Source organism: Corvus brachyrhynchos, unplaced genomic scaffold (genome assembly GCF_000691975.1).
Source record: "Corvus brachyrhynchos isolate BGI_N302 unplaced genomic scaffold, ASM69197v1 scaffold139, whole genome shotgun sequence".
NCBI classification, from domain to species: Eukaryota; Metazoa; Chordata; class Aves; order Passeriformes; family Corvidae; genus Corvus; species Corvus brachyrhynchos.
Window position 1 is genome coordinate 1,530,633 of NW_008246062.1, and position 21,630 is coordinate 1,552,262.

A 21,630-nucleotide genomic window follows, 5' to 3' on the forward strand; every position below is an offset into this window, starting at 1 on the left:
GTACCTGCTCCTGCTGTACCTTTGGTGCTGGTAAAGCAGCCAGGCAATGAACCAGACCCCAAAACATGCATTTTCTAGCTTCTTCCAGAGCAAGTCTTAACCCAATTTGCTGAGCAGCCAGGCAGATGCACTTGTACAAGGAAGAAAATTCATGGCCAGGGAAGCCTGGCAAGGTCTGAAAGACAATTTGCTGCTGCTGAAGTTAACTGTATATGTACCAAGCACCTCGCCTGCAAGCAAACTCTTGGCATTCAAAATATTATGACTGCAATAAGCAGGGTCTTGCCCCCATAAAAATGGATGCAAATGAGACTAATAGAGCAACACAGATGAATTCTAATGCATTAACAATTTTTAGCTTTATCAAAGCAAGGATGTCCTTTGGTAGTCAGTTTTGGAAACAAGGCAGCATTACCACGACAGCCAGAATTACATCAGCCAGAGGAACTGCTGCTGGAATTCCCTGTCATGGCACATTTTTCTATTCCTGCACACATTGCACCCTCACCTTCTCCTCTGAACACTGGTGCATTTCCAAAGCTGCTTCAACAAGAAGTGGATCAAAGCCCTTCTCACAAAGCTGTCCATGTGCAAACAGGTAATCCAAAACCTGTGGGGAATGAAGAAAACAAACTGTGTTTGCACAAAGGCACTTACAGCAGGCAGCTGAATGGCACCTTTGTACATGCAGAGGGGCTGAGCATGACTCTATCCAGGGCTTCACCAGGGGCAGAGATGCAGTCCTTCCTAGCAGAGTTGAGACACTCCTTATACAAGAGCTTGTGCAGAGAAAGCAGACAAACCCTCCTGTCCTACTGTGCTCTCTGACCATCCCCTTCATTCTAGTCAAAGCATCCTCAGAAGTGTATCCTCAGCCTCTGATGGCAGAGTGGGAGTTTCACTGTGGTTTTTATACTACAAGCTTTAAAAATGAAACTGTAGGTCCAGCAGCCAGGACGTGTCTGCTTTTAGCTTCCTCTCAGACAGCCGCAAGAGCTGATGCAATCTGAGAGCAGTCAGCCTTTGAAGATCAACTCAGCATACTGGCAAGTGAGCTGCAAATCCCAGCTCATGCACACAGAAACTGCTGCCAAATTTCTTATCCTCAGCTTTGAGTGGAAGGGTCAGGTAGGCAATGCTACGCATGGGAAAGAACAGCCAGCAAGTAGAGCAGGATTTAAAACTGCCCTCCCAAGGGACCTTTTTTTCCATTTGATATCACAGTTCACTCCAGTGCACAGCTTAAGCTGCTCTCCATGTGTACGGAGAGGGCCAGCAGATCAGTCCCATGAGCAGGACATGCTCTGTGCAGCCTGCTGAGGGCCAGCACAGCAGGTTGGGCCATGCTCCCCCACTCTGATGTGTTTGTTTGAAGCAGATCCAAGAGCCAGAGCCATGCTCTGCCCAGCAGTGCTCTGTGCCCAGTGACCTGGTCTGAGCGTTGGATGCAACGCTCAAGTGGGAAGCAGCAGCATTAGAATGCACACAAGTCGGTCAGTGGGGCCTTGCAGGAGCCTTTCAGAGCTGTCTTAGGCCTGCAGGGGCCAGTCTCTCTACAAGGAGAGATGTCAGCAGTGTGCTCAGAAAAAGGGAAGTTGGCTGGATTTCTGTCACATGGCTCTAAGCATGGCACAGAGCCATGCTAAGCTTCCTTTGGATGTGTTTGTTGCTCCTGGGAAGACCCAGAACCTCTCCCAGTTTCACACAGAGCAAAGGGCCCATCCTAAACTCAGCATGGCTCCAACCCAGCACCCATAGGTGTGGCTGACTCCAGCAGCTCTCACCAGAAATAAGCCCAAGATGTAGGCTGCAACCCCCTATTAGAGTAACTGTATTCCCCTACCCATTTTGCAAACCCAAGACTGCTTCCCAGCAGAACCAGCATCCAATCAAGCATTTCTTTGCACTGCACGAGCTCTTACCTGGTCTATGTTCTGTCCCTTCTTCTTCATGGCTTTCAGGACGCTCTCGGGCGAGTAGCCCATGTTGACCACGGTCTCCACACAGTGCCTCTGGCTGGGGGAGAGGCTCTGCTGCAGCTCAGCTGTGAGACCACCTGGCCACTTCGTGCAGCTGCTGTTATTGGGCACTTTAGATACTGCAAAGTTTTGGTGGGTTACCTAATGGGGAGAACCCAGAGGCTGAGGTGATGATCATGTCCTGCATCCCCACATCCTGTTTCTGCCTAGTGCCAGAACCAGGATACCCCATGTAATTAATCCAAAAGGCTTTCTAGAGTGTCCTTGGGAAATAACATACTGTGAGGATGAAACCAAGTAGCCCAACTCCCACCATACTCTTTTAATCCTCAAAGCAACAATCGACAACCCAGCTTCTCCACAGTGAACCCTTCTCCTACTGGTGTGACCAAGCCTTTGAACACCGAAGCCCTGCAACAGTGAAGGCTGGGATACAGCAAACCCCGCACCTCAGAGGAAGCACAGAGATTGCTTCCTTCACCTCAGGTTTACTCATCACCTGCGGTTTTCTGTACTCAAAGGAACACCACTTCTCAAGATTACCATAAACATGATCCAGTGCAAGCAAGGTGTATTTGCAAACTTACCACAGGGATTTCTGTTTCCTGGTAGTCTGGGTGTACCTGCTGGACAACACACAAATAAAGTAAGTATAAACATCATGCACCAGTGAGCAGAATTTGCCACAGCTGGGGAAGGAGGATTTTAGAGAAGATTCTAGCACAGGATGGGAGACTCTAGGTCTGATCTTCTACATATGAGATGCTGACATTACCCATTGTGTGCAGCTACAGAATCATCATCATCAGGATCATTTCTCCTCTCAGCACTCTACAAATGGATTATACTCCAAGAAGGATGTGTGTACCCCCACAATAATTTTAAAATTGTTTATTCTGTCACTGTAACAGCTGCATGTTCACACAGCCCCAGTTCAGCTCCTGACCATATCTACACTGCCTGAAGAACAGTGATAATTTTGAAGTCGTTGCCTAAAGACTTCTCTTGACTTTTTGACTATGTGAAGGGGTAAGAGAAAAATACACCTCTTTTTTATTCCCAAAGCACTGAATTCCATACACCACACAGGAACACACCACACTGCCTCAAAAGAGCATGTGAGTTTTCTACCCAGCTCTTGTCCCACTCCCAGCACACCAGCAAGGCTGGGTCATGTCCCCTGTTGTGCACCTGCTCTGCTTCCGCAGAACCACCCCACCACTTTGTACAACCTTGCCCAAGTTAACAGCAGTGCAAAGTCAGGCCTTGGCCCCACCAAAGCTGCATATTTCAGTTCAATACATTTAGAACTCCTGCATTTTAGATGGAATTAGAACTCCTGCATTTTAGATGGAATTAGAACAGAGTGCAAGAAATCACTGTGGACCAAGAACCACAGTTTTTAGTGTTTCGTAATACTTATGCCAGCACAGATTGCTTGAGAGGTCGTCCATATCCTCCAGAAAGGCCTTTTTAGTGCCCAAACTGAATAACAAAAAACCCTCTATAGAAAATCAATTCTGAAAAAATCTATTAGGATTTTGATAAATTCCATTTGTTTGCAAAAAGATCCCAAACCACCACCAAGGAGGTTTTGTTCTGCATTCCTGGCCATCTCCAGGATAAGAGTTTCTTTTCTACAAAACATCATATTCATTTTGATGCACCGGTGTACCAAACAACCTCTTCTCATGGTGTGTTCTTCACACACATCCTCTCTCCAGGCACTTTTTCAAGGGCAAAAAGCACTGGAATATAGGATACACTGAAACAAGGGCCTGGAGTAGCCCTGAAATCAGCTGGTTATCAGACTGCAGGATGATGCTTTGCTATTGATACTGCAGCCAGGAAAACCAAACTGTTTCTGACACCAGAGATTCAAGAGTCTGGGAAAACCAACTCCTCCTACTCAATCTACTTGAGTTTAATTTCAACCTGTTGTCTTCATTAGTCATTTCTGCATCTGCCAAAGCTGTGAAAAATCAAACTACTGAGTTCCAAGAAAAAATAAAAGTGAGGAGAGGGGACCACCACAGCCTCAGAGAAACCACAGATTTATTTCCATCCACAGATTCCTAGATCCAATTCACTGGTAAAGCAAAAACTCCCATGGTAACTGCAAATTCAAAGTTAAAATTTATATCTTGTGAGGGGAAAAAAAAATCCTATCACTGTGGAATACACTGGGACATGAGCCTTCTGCTCCCAGCCATAGAGATGACTGTGATTTCTTTCTACTGTTTTCATACTCTGAGGATTTTTGTTACATTTACTTAAATTATTTTGTTGCATTTACTTAAATTTCTTGCATCTCAGCCATCATTTTCCAGTGGAATTATATTGTGGAAACATAAAACAAGTATAATCTGAAGTCTTGGAATTTAAACAGAAAGAACTAAGTTCTGTCAGCTTAGTTATTTCTTGGTTCACTACTTCCAAAGCATAAATAGTTTCAAATTAATGAATTCATTTTATTACTTCTCCTAGTAAGTCCACTTTTTTCCTCACTTTGCTTCTTCCCTTACAGCATTGTCAAGAACACACCTTCCCTCTTGCTCTTTAAAGAATTTTAATTCAGCAGAGAGATTTGAATAGTTTGAGTGTAAATTCAGGCATCTTAATGCCAATCTATCTAGTTGTAAGTGATCTTTCATCCCCAGAGAAGAAACGTGTTCTATGACTGAGGTCATACAGCTCCCTCTCACACCTGTGACCTGCAGAAGTGAGCAGGTGCTCAGCACACTGCTGCTCCTGCCAAAGTTAACAGCACCGAATTTGTTCCAGCCATCAGTGAACAGCTGTTCTGTTGTGCTCTGTCAGATACAGTATTTCCCAGAATATTGTACTTCGCAGTTATGAGTGCATTTACCTAACCCTGAAAAGAGGTGGCAGAACAGAAGGGGAGAAGCAGCGTCACTTGTTTCAGAGGACATGGTGTCAAAGAAAAACCTACGGTATGCCACTAAAACCACAGAATCACTGAAACACTGCTTATACAGGACAAAAGAAGCCCCCCAGATCATTTTAGAACTAGATAGAGTATTTGACTACACAGCTTTCACTAGGCTTCATGACTACTGGTATCCAGATCTGAGGTTCTTCATAAAAAAAGCCCACAAGCTTAATCTAATCTCTGCTCTTATTCACAAAGAGACAAAAACAACAGCCGGTGTGAAGTTACTGTCCTCAAAGTAATTTTAGAACTTGCAACAAGATTGAGGAAATGAAGAGTCAATCTCCCGTCTCAGAGGTGTATGGTGACCAACTGTAACATTAAAAATACAAGATGATCTTCAGGGTTGGTTTTGGCCTCCACCAAGCAGTGACTCCACCCTCCTTCACAAGAAAGAGGGTGAACACGAGATTTCAAATCACTAGAATTTCTTTTCCTTTTAAAGATTAGATTTTTAAAGGATCTCAGGAAGAAAACTGAAACAAACAAAAAAAAAAAAATAGGCTTACTTCACTGCAGGTCAACCGCAAGCACTTTTTTCTTCCCTGAGTGGCAGAGCACATCTGTGTGTTTTAACCTATTATTACTTCTATTCCTTGAGAAGCCTGCATTTCCCAGTATTTCCAGCAAACAAACAAGCAAACCAAGGAAGAAAACTAGAAGAGATTTGATTCAAAGCCTAACATCACTTCAGTATCTGATATACCTCATCTTGGTAGGAAAAAATGCAGGACTGTACACAGAAGATGCCTTACATGCTTAACTCAAAGGTGTGCAACTATCAACAACATATGAGAGCTGAAAAGCTGAAAGAACAATCACTGGAATTGGTCTAAAAATATCAAATTTGGGGAAAAATGCAGAGTAATAATGGGAGGTTCAGAACTACCAGCACAGAGAGCTGTTGGATTGATCAATTGGCCACGTAAATTAAGAGGATCTACATTTCGCTCCTAGTAAATGAAACGATAACCAAAGCAACAAGGCAATTTAGAGGCAAGAGTTGCCTCTGCACCTCCACCTCTCCCCAGCAACCCCAGTTCTACACCACTCCATGTTTACCGTAGTCGGTGTGCTTTGAGATGATTCTTCTTCTGTACAAACAGTCGAAACAGCCAGGGAAGACAGCCTGGATGAAGAGGATAACGTCTCCCTACCACTGTCCTCATTTAGAGCGGAAAGACCAAGCATATGGTGTCCATTCAGTTCACTGGCTTTGCTCTGAGCACAGGTCTGCAAAGAGCTGAGCAAAGTGCCATTGCGGAGACAGGTAGTGCTGTGGAAAGTGCTCGTGAGCTTTGATGATTTCTGATCACCCTCATCGGAGTCAAGCTTAGGGAATGACAGGGATTTGATATTGCTCACTGAAGTGATGGGGGAAAGGGACACTTTGGAAGACAAGGACATCTTTTCACAGTTTCCCAGCTGTGGTAAAGTGATAAAGCCATTGGGTTTGTGAAGGGGTTTGAAGTCCAACGTGGCCCTTTCTATGGATGCCAGAACTTCCTCATCTTGCAAAACAGACTCAGACCCTCCTTTAGGCAAAGTATTATCTAACAGCTGGGCAACAATTGGCCCAGTAGTACCAACATGAATTTCAAGGATATTTTTTAATTCCTCCTTATCATCGATAGTTTTTAATTCCAGTTTGTCAAATGGGTCTTCTTCACATTCAAAATCAGCTGGGTTGAAATCTGCCTTTGGACGAGGTGGACTGAGGACCTTTTGCTTCACAGAGCTGCTGTTGGCTGGGGTAGGAGTCAGAATATTATTGTGCTGCAGGCTAGCAAGGATGGGATTAATAGGAGGAGGCATAGCTTCAGGGCAAGCTCCCTCTGAGAACCCCATCTTGGTGCTGTCCTCTGGAGCAGCTTTTGAGTTTGTCAGAGCTTCTTCTGCCTTGCGTTCAGCTTCTCTCTGGGCAGCCTGAATTTTTTTGATGTCTTCAGCCCACTCGATTGTTTTCTTTTCCAGTGAGAAGTCATACTGGATGGGGGTAGAGGGGAAAGGAGAGAAGGGAAAGTAAAAAAAAAAAAAAAAAAAAAAAAACAAAAAACAAACACCAAAACAAAACATAAGTTATAAGGATCACAGCTGCTACTTCTAGCAGCAACATAAAGAGAAGAAGAGCTACGTGAATTACCAGGGACAGGCAACATTTTTTCACAACCTGCAGAGTGATGAAGCTGGCAGAAACCAGAACTACTTAATTTTGCCACTAACAGCAAAATCTGGCTGCAGCCTGGATTAGAATACTGTATTTTGCCTCCTTCCTACATTTAGTTTTGTTTTAGAACTACTCATCATCCCAAGATCAGTTTCACAGCCCTCCCACCTTCTTCCCCCAGGAGAAGAGACATAGCAAGGGGAAGTCTAATGAGTTATTAGATGAACAATCACACCCTGATCTGGCACCACTGAACTACCCCCAGTCCACAAGTTCTACATATCATTCAGCAGAGTATTTTTGCATCCAAAGGCCAATATAGTATTACTCAATTTCCCCTAGAAGATTCCTAAGGGACTTGATATTTGAGTGTCACACCCATTGGTTTAGGAGGTATTTTAATTCTCACTCCAGTGCAGTGTCTCACCAGCCAAAGGGGATATGTGGCTACACCAACGACAACACCTACAGGCGGCAGCAGATTTTGTTGTAGTTACTGATGTGACAGGATCTCAAAGGCTTTTCCCATTTAACCTCAGGTCCTTTAAGGCCAGATCAGCACAGGGAGGCATCTACTCATTACCAGTGTACTGACCACAGAGCGGCTTAGTTGTAAAGAGCAAAATTCTGAGGAGCCTAAATCTATCTTTAAACATCTACATATATTTTATACTAAAAAAATGGGTGGGAAGCCGTATTTCCTGCACTTTTTTTTTTAATGGTACTTGCTACAGCTGTAAAAGAGTCAAATTGCACTGTGAGATGCACAGTCCACACTGTGCAGAGTGTTGCAGTCTGAACAGGCACACTACACTGGCTGAGCCCCAGCTTGGCAGTAAAATGGAGACACAGCACAATTAAGTGAGCAACAGGACATCAGAAGCTCCTTTGGCTCTCCCACACCAGCTTAACTGAGTGGAAATACGGGTACTAGGACAATCAGGGAATTGTTTAATGGTTATGAGGGAAAAGCCATGATGTAGGATAACAAGGTAATATACAGGGCAGGGAGAAAACAGAAACAAGAAGAAAAAAGCAGAATCACCTACAGCAATCTGTCACACACAAAGTAAAAACAATCATCAATTGGGACTGCTCAAGGAAAATCATGGATCCAAATGAGAAAACATAAATCAATTAGACTTCCTGTATCACAACCTGCATTTGGAGATTAGATTTCCAACAGTTATGCTAAAGCAATTGATTTTATGCTACTAACAGTTTATTTTACAGAAGCATGCTCCTCAAGTCAGGGAAGCCATCCGTGTATCAAGCTGTAAACTGTTTGCCCCACAGCTTGAAAAGAATTCTTACTCAGAACTACACAGACAAACACAGAAGAACTACACAGAAAACAAGAACTGAAAATTATGCCATTGCCCAGGTGTATCAGTTCTTAGCATATTTGCTCTTAAAAATTATATTCAAATTTCATCACAGTAACATTTAAAACTACTACACAAAATCACTGCTTCTTTGAAGCAGATAGACTAAAACAAATGCTTAAAAATAAAAGCCTAATGGCTTTTTAAGGCAATAAAAATTAGAAGCTTTTGGCATGACCTATGATATTTTATTTTTCTATACAGCCTAACAGATCTTCTAGAAATACAAGACTGTCATGTGTGCAAACTGTGACAATTTGGAATGTACAGCACCATATGTTGGGGCCAGGAGTGAGGGGAGAGAGCAGAAAGGCAAAATATAATTTACCTGGGCTTCTCTGACAAGCTGAGAAGAATCAGGAAGGCAGAAACCAATGGGTAATCCAACCTTTGCTGGGGTTTTGAACTTGTCTCCTATCTTAAATGGGACATCATCAAGGTAACTGAAAGGCCCTGAAAACAGAAGCAGAAATTGTATTAAGAAAGAAAACTTCCACAACTCACAAGTTTCATGCTTGCAATTCAGACTCACATTGCTGTATTTGGGAGCTATTTTATCTCTGCTGCAGCATCTACACCAGATAACAACACAAAAGGAGTTTGAAGCTGTTTGGACCTCAGTGTCTCAGTTTAGATTAGGGAATTTGCTCAGAGTTTGTTTCATTCCTAAATTCTAGCCTGTAAGTGTTAAAAAAAAAAAAAAAAAAGGCAAAGCCCCTCAAAACCTCAATGCACCAGATTTTGACATCAATGCAGCCAGTATCTTAGTTCATTTGTGACAACACTATTCCTACACAACTGGATGCTGAAGCTCTTCTGAACACTGCATTCTATCTCTATAAAAAGATCCATCATTTTTTGTCATATTCCAAACAGGTTTTAAGATTACCCAGCTTTGGGACAACTGAGACAAACTACAATCCAGGTTTTGATATGCAAGTAGTAAGTAACATTTGTACAAAAGTGGTCACAAAAGCAAAGTGATGAACCAAAGCCATTCCACTTTAAATGAAACACACTGAAATACCAAGACTATTTAGCACAAAACCCCTAATTTTTGAAACAAGGCAATCTAACTTTACCAGGCCCTACATCTGTCCTTTGTATCTAGGATGACACTTTTCCTGCAAATTCACATGGAAAAAACACTTAGAGCTCAACCACCTCCAAGCAGCCAGACTGTTGGTGTGTTTTCCTTGAGCTGCAGTGAAGAAGTATGAGAAAACCCAAAATACAAACTAAACAGCTTTTCCATTAACTAAAAGTGGCCTCTTGGATCACTGGTCTAAGATTTTGGAATCACAGGCAAGGTTTCTGGCATGTGTAACAAACTGAGGAGTGCCTCTAGGCCTCACTTGTTACTTCTCCCTGAGTGACACAGATACAGAAAGACATTAGTGGCAATGTCTAAGATGGTGTTCAGTGACCAAGCCCTTGCTCAGTGAACTGTGACTTGCTGTTTTCATCTGACCCATTTTTATACTCTGATGGCTGTTTAAGTACTGTTTGTGTTCCCTCACTGTTGATTCATCTGCAAGCCACAGACTCCAAGAGGCTGAGCAGCTCTCAAAAACAGGAACATCCTGTCAATTTGCAGTTACAGGCTGATGTGCTGTCATTACTTATACTCTCATACTCTCATACATGCACACACTGGTTGGCCACAGAGTCCTGCGAGGATACTTTGAAACCATCAGGATGAACAACCTACATCCCACCTGCACCTCCCAGATGAAAAAAAAATGCTCCAAGTAGAATACAATAGTATTTTCAGTGATCCTTACTGGGAATCACACATTCAAGCATTGCACAGCCCAGCATGCAGACAGCACCTCACTGACCAACATTATCACTATTTGCAATACAGCACCCAAATCATACCTGACCTGACAATTTGAGAGCCAGATATGCCAAAGCATTTGCTCATACAGAAGAAACAGCTGTGGCAGCCTCTGCACCCAGAGCAGCAAATCATGGCCAGGTCAGAGACAACCAGATCTGCTGATTGCTGCTACCACATCCTGCTAAGTCCCACTGGCACAAGTCCTGTTCCAAGCCAGATGATCCAAGCACAGCAACATTACCTCTCCACATGGATCTCCAAGCCCAAATTGCTCAGCATGCCAATACTTGTCTTATTAGACCTATTGACAATATGTAGTGGACACTTTCCCTTGAACACCAACACCTGAAATAGATACCAGCCACAGAGGCGACAAGCACAAACTTTGGTGTTTACATACCAACACTCTTGTTTTACACAGCAAATAAAAAAAACTAAACACACCTAGACTACCTATATTGACAGCTGCCAGCTTAACCCCAGAAGCTTGACTAAGGAATAAAAACTTCCTAGTTTCTCCCCAGTAAACTGATTTTTAAATAACAATTCCTGCTATAACCTCATTGTGAATATAACTATGAGAAAAAGCCCGTAAGCGCATATTAAAAATACATCAAATGGTTTAGGGCATTTGATGGCAAAAAGTCTGATGCAAAAATACTTAGCATTCAGTTTGTTCCAGCCCAATCAGAAAAGTACTAGCTTGGTGAAGCTGAAATATTATCCAGAGAGCCAAGAAACCTTTTCTTTTTGTCAACAGATCACACTGAACATACTGAGGAGTAAAGGGTGCAAATTGTTTTAAACAGCACATTCTAAAGCAGTAAGAAAAACCTGCATAAATAAGATATTATGAGAGACATTAAAACAGTCACATATTCAATTGAAGCAATTTAAGTTTTTACCAAACTGTTATTTAGTAAGGCTGTTAGCCACTTCATCCTTGTATCAGATAAAAGCATACTGAGTAATTTCTGAGAATAGGCCTGGTCTCTGACACTGTGCTCTGTACTACATTCCTGGCACAACATACTACACGAGTAAGGTTTCTCTCCAGTGTAACTCATAGAAGTGTCCTTCAGTTTGGCAGCAAAATGGAAGCACTTCAGAAAAAAAAAACCCCAAAACAGTTATGAGTTATGAATGGGGAACAGTTTTGAAACCATGTGGAACTTAGTTGCTGGAATTCTCAGAAATCAAGAGTTAAAAACTTTGAAATTGTATAGTGACAGCAATAATACAATGGAAATATTGAAGCACAACACTTGACATAACCCACACAGGAAAAGGGGTTCCTTTTTCTTCACTCCTACCTTGTGTTCCCATCTTCATCTCCATTTGACCACAGTCCTGAGCAACCTGCTCTAGAGGTTACCCTGCCTGAGCAGGGGGCTTGGACATGACAATCTGCAGATGTCCTTGCCAGTCTCAGCCATTCTGTGATTCAGTGACAGCCCTCTGACCTCTAATAAGCAGCTCAACAACAATCACAAGAGATACATCAACTATATTGACCAAGTTCATCAGCCTGCCAGAGACACAGAGCTGAAGGCAGCCATTGGGACGGATGCTCTAAACCAAAACTCACTTAGTGAGATTACTCTTAACAACCCAGGAGAAGACTGAAACAACTGCCCTGCTGATCTCTTAAGACATAATTAAGACAACAGAATTGTTCCACTACTCCTAAGAAACAGTACTCTGATGGTGTGATTAGGAACAGAGGTACACAAAGGAGCAGACAAGTTAACCAAGCAGCTCGCAGCACCGTTTGTTTGGATCTTGTTATGTTGAAGCCAGGAGCATGTTCCACCACACCATATTGTTCTGGGAAATATTTAAGACATGCTGAATTCTAGCTCTGAGCAGTGCCTTTGCTAGTCTGGTTAGGCAAGGAGAGAAATAAAAACAGACATGAAAGACAAGCATATTGGAGTGTTCATAGAGACCATATACAGACACAGGAGGAACTGCTAAAGAGCTGGCAGCTATCAAATGAAGAAAACAGTTGTCTTGCAGCAGGGTCACTGGACCACAGCAAAGGAGGAGACCATCTAGAAATGAAGTTTTGGTAGGCTATTTTTATTAATCTTTAGCCATGTATTTAAGTGAGACATTTCTTACTTTGTACTTCAACTTTACACTTGCAAGACTGAATAAAAAGCTCCAGAAAAAACGGAATTCCTCAGGACCCTTTTATTGGAAAAATTATCCAGAAAGATCAAGGCTGAATTTCTAAAAGCAGAAGTTTTGATAGCCTGAAAAGTCATGCGTACTGATTTGAGGAAGCCACATTGCATACAACGAACTGAATATTCCACAGTAATATGAATTACACTGAAATTACACCCCATTTTCGAAAAAATAAGGACATTACAGGCAAATAACTTTTATGATACCAATCACCTGCATGACTTTATGCATCTCATATGTAGATGACAGAAAAATAGAACCTCTTCTTCACTTGCCTTCTGAACCAGATTTAGTCCAATTTAGGAGACAAATTCATGGCTGAGCAAAAATGAAGCAAAATTGAATGTTATACTGAAAGTTGCACTTTCAATTCAACCTCTCATGTGACTTCCACAGGAAGATGCTACAGATCTAGTGTCCACTTCAGCAAACACCAGAGCAGTTCAACCTTGGGGAAGGGGAATGTGTTATTCTGCCATGAAGGAAGAGGGAACAGCCAGAGACTGATTTTCAGTTTAATCAGAGAATAGGCAAACACAGCATCAGCAAGCAACTATGCAAGAAGGAAGCCAAGGCACTTCATTCCTAACAAAAAACTACTCAGAGGCTAAACAGATTCGTCTCTATGGACTGTCTAGGCTAAGATATTAGTCAGCAGCAATAGTAGGATTCATCTTGTTGAAAAGACAAGGATAACAAATTTCACTTACCATGAGAGTCGGATCCCAACTTCTTAGAAGCCATTTAGAACCTGAAAAACATTTTAGAACAGCTTGAACAACTTGATATATGTAGCACAGAGTAAGTCTATGCAGTTCCAGAGTCTTATCTCTAGGTTATGGAACACAATGCAGACAGACACCTGACATGCCTGCTCCCAAGACAGATAAGCAAATGTATTTTTTAGCCTTGAAACCAATTGCGCAGACAAATAACTTAGCCCAGGGTCTGCCAATTGAAATAGTACAATAAACAAGGGGGGGGGAAGCCCCAACTGAAAAACCAAAACAGCGAACAGCCAAGACACAACCAGGGTAATCAGGAAGACAAAAGAGTTACAGATCACAGCACTCAGAGGCCCCATGCCCCATGTCCCAGCCCCATGAAGCACACCCTGCCTCCCCTGGCATTAAGAATAGCTCTTCCTACTGGAAATACCACACTGATCCTCTTCAGTTTAATCCCTGCTGCTCTAAAAAGGAATACTACCATAGTGAGTACATAGCCAGTTAGCCAGCATGGTACTTGTCTAGACACCTGGGCAAGGCATAAAACAGGTACACAATAAATGGTACCATGAGGAAGATATTTTGAATATACACAAGAAACCAATGATAACAGGCCTCATCTACTGCCCACAACATTTAGAATTTGGATGCAAATCCTACATGGCCAAGATGTTAAACACAGAAGTGCCTAGCCAGTTTTTAACTAGGCCTGCCTCACAAAAAGAGTTGTTCAAGATAGAATTAGCTGTCATCTAAAACCCTGCTCCAGGATGCTTATGGTACATTCACTAACATGGGTTTTTTGCAAGACTAGAAGTACATCACAAGGTCTATCTCAAGACACCACAGCATAATTCCTTGAGTAACTGAATTTATTTGTAAGTGCTTCTTGTGACATTATGCATGACAAAAACTCAGAGCTGCCCTTTGTATCCAAAGTCCTCCAGCTCACAGACTGAAATGCCCAACAGCTGTTCTTCAAAACCATGGAGGCCTCTGGTACATCCCCACAGGCAGCAGAGTAGAACAACACAGGGCAGATCTAACATTCACACCCATCATTCCCCAGTCAAAGACACTTGGGGCTCACTGTTTCCATTGCAGATTCCAACTGCAAATGTTACATATTGAAGGACAGTGAGGATTACACAGACAGCTTAGCTATTTCCTCCTTGCTGCTGCTGACAGGACTGGGGACAAGAAGAGCCAGTTTCAAGTACTCTAGGAAAGTCCTTTTTGCAGTGCAAAGACCCCTTTCAACATTATGTTGAAATCAACAGGTGAACCAGCCCTGGCTAATGGGAATCCAACACAAAGCTAAAGCCAAAGCTGTACGAATATCACCTGGGTGCAACAAGACTTTGTGAAACACGGTGAGCAGATGCTGGGCCATGGGGAAGTGAGTCATGCTGGGCAAGTCCAGGTGCACACTGCACATAAAAGCTGTGTGTCATCCTGCTTGGTGTTTGTTAGGTTCTCTTCATAACTCACCAACCTCTCTCAGCAGTGCTGAAACTACTCCACTAAGCCAGAAAACTGGTTCTGGCACCTGGTTCTCAGAAGCAAACAAACCATTAAGGCTTCAAAGACAGAAAGAAAAGGAGCCGAAACAGTGCCAAGCCTGCCATCCGAGGAAGGATGTCAAGGGCAAAGCCACCAGACCACCCAGTAGAGCTGCATGTCAACCACTGGAGCTGAATGAGCCTTACTGGTCCCAGTGCCCAGACTACAGACAACAGCACATGAAACAGCTGCACTTTCAGACCCAGGTCTCACTGCCAGACACGCTGCTGTGTTGCTAGTTCCTCTAAGTGAGAGTAGCAATTAAGACATCAACCGGATTTGTTGTTATTGAAAAAGCCAGGTGACATGTAAAATCATACAGCCTTCACATCCTCACCTGTCCTCTCTTTGTCACAGAAGGCTGTGTGGCACTGTGTGCAAGCACTGCCCACTATCCACTGAACTTGGGACAAAGTCTCTACACACTTCTTTTAATTTCTCCAAGTTCTTTTATCTAGTTACTACCTCAGACTGAAAAGCAAGTAGTACCTTTTTATAGGATTTACAAAACTTCTGATTAGAGGAAGTAACCTCCTCACTTTGCCAACTTAACTTGATAAGGGGGTTTTCTCAAGGCAGCACAAGTTACTAGAGGTTACTTCTCCAGAGATGTGAGTGGCAATGCATAAATCCCAACAAGCCAAAACTGCACATCCAGCTTCCAAGGAGTTTTGCAGTAGCCTATCACTCTGTAGCTGCATAAAGTCTCAGTGTCAAAATACCCCACATAAGCAATATGTATCTTGCTTTTGATGCCAATCCTGTAGTAAAATCCTCATGCTGACCTGGTGTCTGCATTAACTCCAAGGTGCAGTGGAAAAATAATTCCTCTGCCACATACAACACCTTACTTAACTACAGAACTAGCTAAGGCACATCAGCAGCAAGCTAGTCATCAAATGGATCATTTCCAGAGCCAGTCACTTTAGATTCGGGTAGCATTTGAGTTTATATCACACAGGCTCTTGCTGATGCACTCTGGGTGTGCACTTACTAAGACACCATTACTTCAGAAGGCACTTGTCAGCAAACAAAACTGTTAAGCACCATACACAGTTAACACGAGAACAGGCTGCCAGCCACATTTCATCACCCCTTTCCCAATGAAGGTTTAAGCAAAATAGAGTCTTGTGCCTAAGCAGATTTGACAGGCTGTTCAGGGACCACTGTTAGAAGCATGTTGCTGTTGATCTGTCATCCTGGCTGGGAAAACAGTATTTGAATCCAGTTAGGTGGTTAGTCATGTTGTTACTATGATTCTGGGCATTATGTAACATTAATTACACTGTGCAGTAAAGGTCTGGTTACTTTTGTTACCACTCATTTTGAAATTTAATTTGAACTTTGGACTGCTTCCAAAGCTTTATTCCAAACTAGATGACGGACAAGCACAGCCCTACCACTGTCCCCTTTGATCTCCAGACTCCAGAAAAAGATGCTGAAGGGCATTGGTGGTAACAGCACATGGTTGCATGGATTTTGGCCCGACACATTACTGCACATTGTAAATTGACAAAGGACATACAAACTTCTTCAACACCCTTCCTTCTCTAGAGGAACCAGTTAGTTGCATAGTATTACAGGGTGTTCTTACCACCTCCTACAAGCTCTCTTCTATAAACCAAGACCTTCCTAGCCTCAGTCCCTCATTCTTGGTTCTGGCCAACTCTCCACAGACAAGATCAGGACTACAAGGGCCTAAAAGTTATAAGGAGCTGAAGCAACCTGATGTGAACTCTTCCCATCTGTATCATTTTTCACTTAGTAACACTGAGGCAGCGGGTCAGCATTCTTAAAACCAGCCAGTCAGAGGAACATGGCATAGCAGAGCCCAGGATGAGGGCGAAGGACTTCAGAATGATCATGATGGAAGGGGATGGGGGACAGGGAAACAAGCACAACAACAAACAACAACACAAAGATGGAGAAACAGAAATGAAAAGGCAAAACTGATGACAGGAACAACTGGCACAGAGAGGTGACAAGCTGGAAGAGCTTGAAGAGACAGAAGTGACCATGGCAATTCACTGAGCATGTCATCACTTAAACCTGAATGACATTTAGTTGTGTGACAGACAAGGAGAACACAGAAAAGCATGACTTGGTGCAGGAAAGCAATGCCAAAGGGAGAGTCTCATCAAGAGAAGAGAACAAAAAAATTATTAGGAAGACTGACTCATGAGGACCTTCTGGGAAGTTGGGGTGTTTTATTGGTATTATTTCAATGTTTCTTCTACTTTCCCTTAAGTTTATATCTCCATTCTTTTTCTTCTGAAGGAGTTCTGACTAGACAACTAGGAAGCATCCTGCTACTAAGGATACCTATAATTGCTTTATTTATGATAATTCAAACCAATTTAACTATTTGCCAAGAAGAGCTGGACTCTTGCTGCTATATTCCTGAGTCTGGGGTGCAAACATGTCTAGATTCCAGACCATGTCAATTCCCTGAAGTAACTCCCACCTAAAATTCAGCTAAATGAAAAATGAAGGGTGAAAGGGTTATGGGTGAAAGGAAACTAAAATGCCTCGAATTATCAACCATAATCAAATCAGCACATCTATGATTTTCAGAGAAAGAGACCTGATCTTACAATTCCATTTTACCTGCTAATACACATTGTGTAGTCTACACACTACTAAGGATGCACCATTCAGTCTGAAAACTACAAAAACAAAAGGCTGAAAAAGTAATAATTTTTTTCCTGCCTCTATTACATTCATGAGCTACTACTGATTTTACAGTAAAGAAAAAAGTGAAAATCACTTTGATTCAAGTGATTGGTTTCTAATGGTCACAGGTGTTCAAAGTTTAGACAATGTTTTCAGTTTTCACTGTAGCTACTTGTTTCAGTTCCAGTGAAGGGCTATAACCAACATCAAGATTCTATACACAGCCTCAAACAGCAAAAATAGAAGTCAACAGTGTCTGTTGCTAAGACAAAAGTTAAGTTTCTCATATCAAAGCTTCCCATCTACTACTTCTAGCATCTTCAACCACTGCTACACAGCTCAGATCTCTTACAACTTCTCTCAGCAAAAAGCTGATCAGTTCACTGCAGTACAAAACAGATTCCATGCTCATTTACTGCAGTATCCAAATAGATTACATCACCCCAAAACTTGCAGCAACTGCTTCTGCTTTGTACCTGTAACAGTTCTGCAAACAAGAGCACATGGAGGTACTCCCCTCACAATAAAGCACAATGATGTTGAGTCACTGGTAACAGCTCTTTGGATTCTTTGGATAAAGCTGTAAAACTACATGTGACGTGTTGCAACTACATGCCCACAAAACTTCCCCCCCCCCCCCCAAAAAAAAAACCCCAAACCAAACAAAACAACAATTAAAAAAAAAAATCAAAAAGCCCCAAAACCCCCAAACCAAAAACCCACAAAGGAAAGAAAAAAAAAACATCTCTTTCACTAGTCCTAGCAGAAAAGTAAGTTCTAACTTTATCTACATTAATTCCTCTTAAGTGCTACCACAGTCCAGAAGATAAGGTAAATTAAGGTTCTTGGTCAATTTTGAGATTGACAAGAACAAACCAAACCCTCCTTGAAGCCAACAGTCTTATGGAGTTGCTATCCAGTTTTCAAGGGACACCAGTTAAAACAAATCCAATGATGTCTTCATTTTATGGGATACAAATACAAGTGGTCATCCTACATTTAACCATTCAGAGTAGGGCTTACACTGACAACAGGGGGCTGAGGGAGGAAAGTGTGAGGTATCCCTGCTGCATACATATCCCATGGATCAACAGTCCAATCAGCTGTGATGAGAGATCTGAAGAACAGCCTGTAACATCAAACTAATGCAGTTTGTTATTACTAGTGTGATGATTGAGGGGCAGAAGTACAAGGACAAATAAACTGGCACTTTCTAAAGCATTTTTCAAATACACGAGTAGGAAGGACAGGGAGGAAAGACCTTGAAGAGCAAGACTGTGTGCAGATCATATTACTGGATTACAAGACAACACTAATGATGGTCACAATATCCATTATGAGGCTTTTCATGCAGATGTTTGATTGCATTTTCCTAGCAGTGATAAACATCAGGAGACACTGATTCTTCAAACTGAGCTATTGCTTAACATGACATAGTGGGCCATTAGCGTTCTGCTTCAGGACCTCTCTGCTGGTGGCTTCCACATGCTGTCAGAGAGGCATGGCATCTCTCTGTCATTCCACATGGATTCACAACACTAACATCAGACACCTGCAGTTCCAGTTATCCTCATGTCGTGTCCCACTTTGTTCATTAAAGATGCTGCACTTGTTACAAGCACATACTGGTTAAGGATTTAAGGTTCATAACTGATAACAGACAGCTCTATTCCTCCTTTAAGATCCTGACTATGTATTTGAAACATAAGGTAATTTGCCATACACTTCACCCAGAAATCAGGAACAACTCTACAATGGCTGTGGAAATGAAGTACGCTAACATACCCATTTTTTAGTCACTCAGTGACTTACCAGCCATACAGGTTTCCAATGCAGTTGAAGTTTATACACCACATAAACCTCTAGAAATACAAGTTTCACAGGCAACAGCACAAGGAAACAGAAAAGTACTTACAGGCAGCCCTGTGGTCAAAGCAGATCAGTACAAGCTTTTCCTTTGGCCAGACACTGACATGCCAAACAACAGCATGGAAGATGCACCTATTCTAAATTCACATTTAACTGTGGCAGCAAATGGGTGACCTTTTTAAAAAGGACTCTTTCCAGAAAACTCAGTCCTATTTCAAGAGAAAACCATCTGCAACAAACATCTAAGGCTGGACTGACTTCCAAACTCTGGAAACTTGGGCACAGTGCAGGTTCTATCAGCTCCAAGAGCAGATGAAGATTTTAGTGTGCAGTTTAGTGATTTTTAAGTTATTTAAAGATCATGTAAACAGAACAGCTCAGAGAAAAACAGATGTATTTGCTTCTTTTTTTTTTTTGACTTCAAGGTCAGCTTCACTAATCTACAAAGTACAATACCACTGAAAAAAAAAGAATGGTAAACTAGAAATAGAGCACTAACTTCCCCTCCTTGAGGCACAAAAGATGCAATACAAATTTGAGAGATAAATCACAGCAAAAAATATAAATGTGCCATGCAATTCCCACATTCTAGGAAAAGAGTGAAAAAGATGACCCAGGACTCATACCAGCAACGAGGGCGGGTATAATAATCTCAATGCAGTAATGAAACAAGTCCCAGATTTGATGAGCAGAGCAACTGTTTTTAACAGCTATTTTCCTACAACTAAAGTTTGGATTGGAAATACATACTAGTTTTGAGAGTTTGAAACAGTCAGATGGTAAGCATCTGGTAACTATCAACAAATTTAGCTACTTCATCTTAATTACCATAAGATTTCATACTACTACAAAAGAGTCATATTTCTCTAAGCAATCTTAGCACTAACTGGAGCCAGGCATATGCATTAACTTTCCTCGTTAATCACAGCACTTTAGTATAAAGCTAATATTTCAACACAACCCTTCTTGAGTGAGGGAGACTGCTAATTGCTAGTTTCAACAACAAAATAGCCTACTTACTCTGTTCTTTTGGTAATGACGCAGGAAAAAGCAGAGGAATATCCTGCACATTTAGAATGTATGCCTGGAACCCAGAATATCCCAAACTAATTAATATAATGCTCTATTTGTTGCAATGGTACTTCAATATGTAACAAGCTGATTCTGAAGTACTTGAGTATTATTAATACTTCAGACTTGTCCCAGTTATGAATGAGAGCTAGAGAGACACTCTCAAAATGCTGTCAGCACAACAGAGTAAAACAGCTTTTAATCCATTAATCACAACACCCCCTTTTGAATTCAAAAATAACAGCATCTGTGCAGTTTCAAGCTTTTTGTTCTTACGCTCTTTAACCAAGAGAGGTAACAGGTAGCTGATCTGGTATTACTTAGAAATAAGTTCAGCTCTGTTGACCATACCAGGACCTACTCCCAATACCGACACAAAACCTCAAACTATTTTGGTACAGAAAGCAATTTGTATTCATTCATTTTCAATATTTATTTATTTATTAACCAAAACTTAATGCATTTAAAAACACTACAACAATTAAATGACTATGTAAAAAATCCATTTCAAAGAAAGACATAAGGTTGCCATCTTTTCCCTGTAAAAGCTCAGAAGAGAAATGATAGCTTTTGTTTATAATTATAGTTTTGGTTATAAATTTTGTGAAATAATAACACTTACAGAATTACTTTAACAAAGCAGACAAAAAAAAAATCTATCAAGATATCAACTTGGACAAAAGTTTTTAAATGGAAAAATAAAATCTGCCAGCAGGTCAAACATCACTTGCTATTCCATGTACTGGATGTCAGCCAAAATATGCGCCTCTTGCACTGTACTAGAATAATGAGAACACTGTTATACTACTAGAGATGCATCAATTTTTCCTTTTATACTTGGGTCACATGCACTACCCACTCTCACCACACACTTAATATTTTCCTTGCAAAATTCAGTGTGGCACTGATAGAAAAAAAACTACCTGTTACATTAACTATGCCACCTCCAAACAACCCTGCCTGCCCTGCAGCAAGCAGGCTGAAACCTTGATATTTGGTGTGGGAGCCACTGTTTCATACCCTGATTGCACACTCAGCCCCAGCAGTTTCAATACACATCAGGCCAACAACAGCCTTCTCCCACTCCCGACAGGATCTCTCCCATCATGTGGTTAAAACTGCTGAACTATTCCTGTCATCTGATGTCCTTGTTTCCCACTAAAACATTTCATTTTTCTCAACTAAAAGAGCCACATTCTAAGAATA

At 41.7% G+C, this 21,630-nt stretch overlaps 1 protein-coding gene across 2 annotated transcripts in view; it reads right to left on the bottom strand.

The window, feature by feature from the left end:
• The window catches only part of UBAP1 (ubiquitin associated protein 1), a 33,656-nt gene that overhangs the window by 3,086 nt on the left and 8,940 nt on the right, over window positions 1-21,630 (bottom strand). Inside the window, exons 2-7 of one of the 2 annotated variants that reach the window (XM_017746611.1) lie at window positions 13,231-13,271; window positions 8,813-8,937; window positions 5,995-6,918; window positions 2,567-2,602; window positions 1,923-2,120; window positions 509-610 (exon numbers count right to left, since the gene is read on the bottom strand). In XM_017746611.1, the coding sequence (XP_017602100.1) occupies window positions 509-610; window positions 1,923-2,120; window positions 2,567-2,602; window positions 5,995-6,918; window positions 8,813-8,937; window positions 13,231-13,264 (1,419 nt within the window). In that variant the 5' untranslated portion in view covers window positions 13,265-13,271. Of the gene's footprint in view, window positions 1-508; window positions 611-1,922; window positions 2,121-2,566; window positions 2,606-5,994; window positions 6,919-8,812; window positions 8,938-13,230; window positions 13,272-21,630 lie in introns of both variants that reach the window. The other variant, XM_017746610.1, reaches the window with a different exon arrangement.